General features: G+C 38.0%; 1 protein-coding gene across 1 annotated transcript; it reads right to left on the reverse strand.

Moving 5' to 3' along the window:
* Positions 1-5: 5 nt before the first annotated feature.
* Positions 6-4,980, reverse strand: uap1l1 (UDP-N-acetylglucosamine pyrophosphorylase 1, like 1). The gene is made up of 9 exons (XM_067407957.1): positions 4,311-4,980; positions 3,990-4,194; positions 3,427-3,602; positions 2,809-2,981; positions 2,538-2,731; positions 2,065-2,205; positions 1,805-1,990; positions 904-970; positions 6-556 (listed from the first exon to the last, which is right to left on the reverse strand). Exons 1-9 carry the CDS (start codon positions 4,597-4,599, stop codon positions 467-469), a joined length of 1,521 nt encoding a protein of 506 aa, XP_067264058.1. The 5' UTR covers positions 4,600-4,980; the 3' UTR covers positions 6-466.
* Positions 4,981-5,389: the final 409 nt, after the last annotated feature.

Raw genomic sequence — 5,389 nt, forward strand, 5'->3', positions numbered from 1 at the left:
TTGGATAAGTTGATTTTATTGCTATTGTATAGCTGTATAAAACTATTACATTAAAAACTAATAAAAATATTACATTGTATTTTATAATCATACAACGGTCATTTTTTTTTATTTTATCATGAGTAAAATCTCTTCTAACCTGTTGAAGAATTTCAGTAATGTTCTTCTGAACTTTCTATTTTTAAATAAAATCCTAAAAAAACATGAATTATGGTTTCAAAAAAAAAAAAAAAAAGATTTTAAGAATGATTTACTTGTGCACCGAATCAGCATATTAGAATGATTTAGAGAATCACGTGACACTGAAGACTGGAGTAATGATGCTGAAAATGCAGCTTTAAAAAAAAAAAAAAAAAAAAATAGAAAGTTATTTTAAACAATTGTAATTTTTATTTATTTATTTTCGATTTGTAAACATCCCTTTGATTTCCTGACAAAATTTGTCTCCAGCTGTAATTTGAAAACACTATGTAGTTTGCACAAGGTTCTTGGCTTCATTCTCATCAAGTAGAAAAGGGGACTTCAAGTTCTTCTGTTTCAGCAAATGTTCCAGACCCTGTGAAACACAGCAGTTAAAATGTATTTATGTGTCATGGAGGGTAAGAATGAAAAAACGGATAGAGAAAGAGGTGAAGTGTTACAGCTGTCTCTTGAGCTCTCTCCTGAGAACAGGAACACTACTCTGACATCATTCGCTCTGTTTCACATCATGCTCCATATGTTCACACTGCTTTGTTATTCTTTTTTCACTCTGTGCCTCAGGGCCAATCTTGCCTCTAACATTTTGTAATTTGTAGCTAAAAGTTAACCTGATATCCAAAAACTGGGCTGCTTTATCAGTATTAGCATCTCTAGTTTAAAGCAAAAGCTCCATATTGTCATAAAAGTACTTAAATTGTTTACCTCGCCAAAATATGATACAAGTGGAGAGATTTCACAAATTGCTGGTGGGTCTTCATTCTGTGCCATACTACAAAAGAAAGAGTAGACCAAGTCAGTCATTATAAACCACACACCCTGCTGTCCACCTAAAGAAATGTCATAAAATAGTCAATTTCCTGGATGAACGGGTAAATTCCTTTTAGGCATATTCCTGTCATGTTAAGCCAGGTGGAAGGTACTGAATTCATAACGAAATGAGTTGATTTTTAGACATTCCTAGAGCATATCCTGCTTTACATTTGGTGTAGAATAATTATATCACTTGAGGAAATTTACATTAAATGGATAATTCACCCAAAAATGAAAATTCTGTCATCATTTACTCACCCTCACGTTGTTCCAAACCTCTGTGAATTTCTTTCTTCTGCTGAACACAAAAGAATATATATCGAGGAATGTCGGTAACCAAACAGTTGTTGGGACCCCACTGATTTACATAATATTTTTTTTCCATACTACGGAAGTCAGTGGGGCCCATCAACTGTTTGGTTAGCCATATTCTTCAAAATATCTTCTTAAATGTTAGTGCTCTATGTAGTATATTCACTGATCAATGTTTATATTTGAATAAAAGCCTAAATTAAATCTGTTCATCATATAAAGGGATCGTGTCTCTTCAGAAAACTTAATTAAACCAGGCGATTTCATTAAAAAATATCTTCATTTGTGTTCCAAAAATGAATGAAAGTCTGGGTTTGGTTTGGAATGACATGAGTGTAAGTGATGACAGAATTTTCATTTTTAGGTGAACTAACCCTTTTTGAAGATGCTATCCAAAACAATCTTTGGTAAAGGTGCTTTATTTACATTAAGTAAATGACTTTTTCTTACTGATTTTATAAAGGGTATTTTGTTTTACCACCTATGTTTTGGGGAGATGGGTTTATCTTGCTCATCCAGGAAGTTTGCACCAGCTGCCAGAGCCCAGCGGTAATGTTGTGCTAACAAGGATCGGCGTGCTGTAGTTGGCGTGTCCAGAGGCGCCCCATCAGCATTTTTAAGGGGTGAGAATTCCTCCTCTCTCAACACCTCAAAGGCGACAAATTTCCTGCAAAAAGAGACTATGGTGAGGCAGATGGTGATACCCGAATTTGAAAAATTTAACACTAGCTGCAAACACACTTTGAGAACTGAAAGACGTCAAAGACAAATTTCTCCATTTTGATGCCATTGGGTTTGGTTGGTTTCACCAGGTTTCCCTCTCCATCCACAAATGGCACTTTTTTGATTGCCACATGCTGCTTCAGCTGACTCTCAAACTTTCTGCAAGGAAAAAGCATTGAAAAAGGAATTATTTTATACAAAGGGCTTTGTTTACAGATGAATTTGTTTAAAGAGTCAATACGTTGCTAATTCTTTCACAAAATTCATGTATTCTTAGAGCATGTGCTTTTTAGGATTAACCTCAAAATTGACTATGCAAACAGTTACATATAGATATTAGGTATCTCTGTACAACTAATCGTGTACCTGTACATTTACAAAAGTTGATAAAAGTTCTAGTCTTGTAGCAAAAACGGTCCTTATGGACAATGGTTGACTTTACATATAAGAAAAACATGATTGTATATTAAAACTGTTTGTCGATGACATACTCAGCCACTTCCTTTAAGAAGCCTCGGGTAAAAAAGTGGTTGCAGATGTTCCCAGCACTGAACAGAAGCTCTCCTCCTGGGCCTCGCAGCTCTGAGGTCTCTGGTTGGATCTCACTGTACTCGATCACCTGATACAGACCATCCACACGACATACCACTCCAACAGGCTCTGCAGGATAGGCCTTATCAACCACCTGACCAGAAAAAAAAAAGGTAAACATAGCTAATTGGGTGCAAAAACATAATGGATGGGATCTAATTCAATTTTTACCTTGGCACCACAGTCTGCTCCTTTGTTTACACAAAAGCCAATAAAGACTGGGTCTGCCATCTTCACCAATATGTTGTCCACACAGTACACATGAAGATACTCCACACCCCTTCTCTCCATGTCCTCTAAAATCTTGTTGTCCACTAGGGCACGATAGAGACCACCATTTCCATCTGGAAGTGGACAAGGAAAAAGTAATTTTATTTAAATTTATTTAATAAATTGTATTAATTTATGAACTACCTATTACTTATAAATAAATAACACAAAATTAGTATTTCTACGCAATGGTCCTCACTGCAGAAGACGAGATCCAGGGGGCGAGGTTGGATCCAGATCCGACTCCTCCCACTCCTGGGTGTCCAGACTCGGTCCTGGAGGGCTGATGTTTCGCTCCAACCAGCTCTAAAACACCTGCCTGTAAGTCTGCCTAGTTAGACCTTGATTTACTGGTTCAGGTGTGTTTAATTAGGATTGGAGCTAATCTCTGCGGGTCTGTGGCCCTCCAGGACCAAGTTTGGACACCCCTGCCCTAAACCTACCAGTCTCCACTCCCTGGATCTCGTGCTCTGCAGCGAGGGGCTACTGAATTTTACCAAAGCCAAAAAATTCTCTGACCTGGTGCCATGGCTATTTTGTTTTTCTTCTCCAGGATGACCTTTCCATCAAAGCCTACTGCTGGTATCATCCTTTGCTCAAACATGACCACATTGGATGGACAAAGACCAAAATATTCATTGTCTTTGAAGAACTTCTCTGTGGGTCCCAGGGTGAATTCACTAGTCATTATGTACCTAAACACACATAATTTGAAGACAATTCAATACATGTTCTTCTGTTATTTGGAGGTTGTTTATGAATTAATTCATTAATGTTTCTTCAACTACAAGCACTGTCTCATGGGTAACAGATCATTCTTTTTATATAATGAAAGTAGTAAAAAAAAACCTATCAATATTAGTTTACCCTTATTCCAGACCCAGACTTTCAAACTTTAAATATGAAAACACAACATATAAATATTAATCATTTATTAATATTTTCAAACTAAATGCTGTAAACAAGACACATAATTTGAGATGTCATGGAAACGACATTTGCTGGTCCGGAAAAATGACCAAATTACATCTACAAGTGTTGCAAAAACACCCACATGTGAACTGCAACTAAAAGAACCATACCATGGTATTGTGCATTTACAACCATGCTTCATTTTGGCCAGGTCTTGCACCTTCTGGATACGCTCTGCCTGGATCTGGTACATGGTTTTCCTACTCGGAAGTCCAACATTGTACATGCCCTTGGGATATGACACACCAAGTCGAGTCCCCTGACCACCAGCTAACAGCAAAACAGCCACTCTACCCCGTGAAATCTGCAATAACCCTGAAAAAAAATAAGTATTTTACATAGTGTGCAATAAATGTTATGCTCCTTATGAACACATTGCAACAGTATATTATTTTGAACGTTAGAGCCGAAACAAACTCCTTTAGCATTACCTTCATCACCCCACATCTGAAGTGTTTCTTTGTTACTTTTACGCACACTTCCAATGAACTCTGGAGGAACGGGCTCCATCCGCTCGTCTAGCCGACCATCAGCACTCGAGTGTCGGCTTGCAGCCGCTGCAGCTGCTCGGCAATGCTCGAGTAACTCTTCGGGCTGCAGTTGAGATATCTCCTCCAGAATTGTACCCCTTTCTTCCGCAGAAAGTTCAGCCCAAAACTGTAAAACATGGCTCTGTCCTGCAGTTTCTAACCTCGCTTTAGCTTCCTCGAATGGCAACATATTTCTCTCCTAGAAGATTAACACATTAATGATATGACAACAATCGCCGAGTCCAGTCGACTCTCGTATGAGGAGACCGGATCCTGTTTTCACTGCCTGCAACTCGTGATCAGTGTGCTGTTTGTACAAACATATCGCTTGAATTGCATATAATAGTAGAAATAACTGTCAAGGCATTTTTAGTTTACACGAGTCATTTGGGAACTCCCCTTAGGCAAACAGTGTCTGACTGCGTCTTAAAACCTATAGACTTCTTAGCTAGACAGTCTTTCTGCTCTTCACTCGCAGCTCGATTCAAGTTTAGTTATCAAAGTGGATCAGCGCTGAGCTGACTCGGAAGGTCCCAAATGCTGTCTAGGTAGGCAGCTCAGCAGGTTTCGAAACACAACCAGCATTTACTCTAGGACTGCGAATGAATGACTTCCTCAGAGAGCAAACCGCTGTCATGTGATTAGTCCTGTGCTAGTCTGCTGAGTCGCTCTCCTTCCCCCTTTACTGTGAGGAATCACTTCACATCAGGGATGAGTTCAATGCAAAAAATAATCAAAAGATAATATTTGAATGATCAAAATGATTATCATATTAAACATGCGTTTAAAACAAGATTTTGTAAAAGGACTAAGAAAAATCTTCCAATTAACCTTGTACAAAAAAGTTACCCGAGATTGACAAAAACAGAATGTTTTATTATATTCAGTTTTGAAATAACTTTCAAAGTTCCATTTCTGAAAGGCAAATGTCACCAATGGAGGAATGTCCCAAATAAACACTCAACTTCAATGAACAGAAT

This window comes from Chanodichthys erythropterus, chromosome 13 (genome assembly GCF_024489055.1).
Source record: "Chanodichthys erythropterus isolate Z2021 chromosome 13, ASM2448905v1, whole genome shotgun sequence".
Lineage (NCBI taxonomy): Eukaryota > Metazoa > Chordata > Actinopteri > Cypriniformes > Xenocyprididae > Chanodichthys > Chanodichthys erythropterus.

Bases quoted from the DNA above. Each gene is read 5' to 3' on its own strand.
- uap1l1 (XM_067407957.1), bottom strand. From the start codon at position 4,599: ATGTTGCCATTCGAGGAAGCTAAAGCGAGGTTAGAAACTGCAGGACAG. The intron at 3,603-3,989 runs GTATGGTTCTTT...ATGTGTGTTTAG, and splicing joins TGTAAATGCACAATACCATG to GTACATAATGACTAGTGAAT. The intron at 971-1,804 runs GTGGTAAAACAA...TTTCTTTTGTAG, and splicing joins CCCATCTCCCCAAAACATAG to TATGGCACAGAATGAAGACC.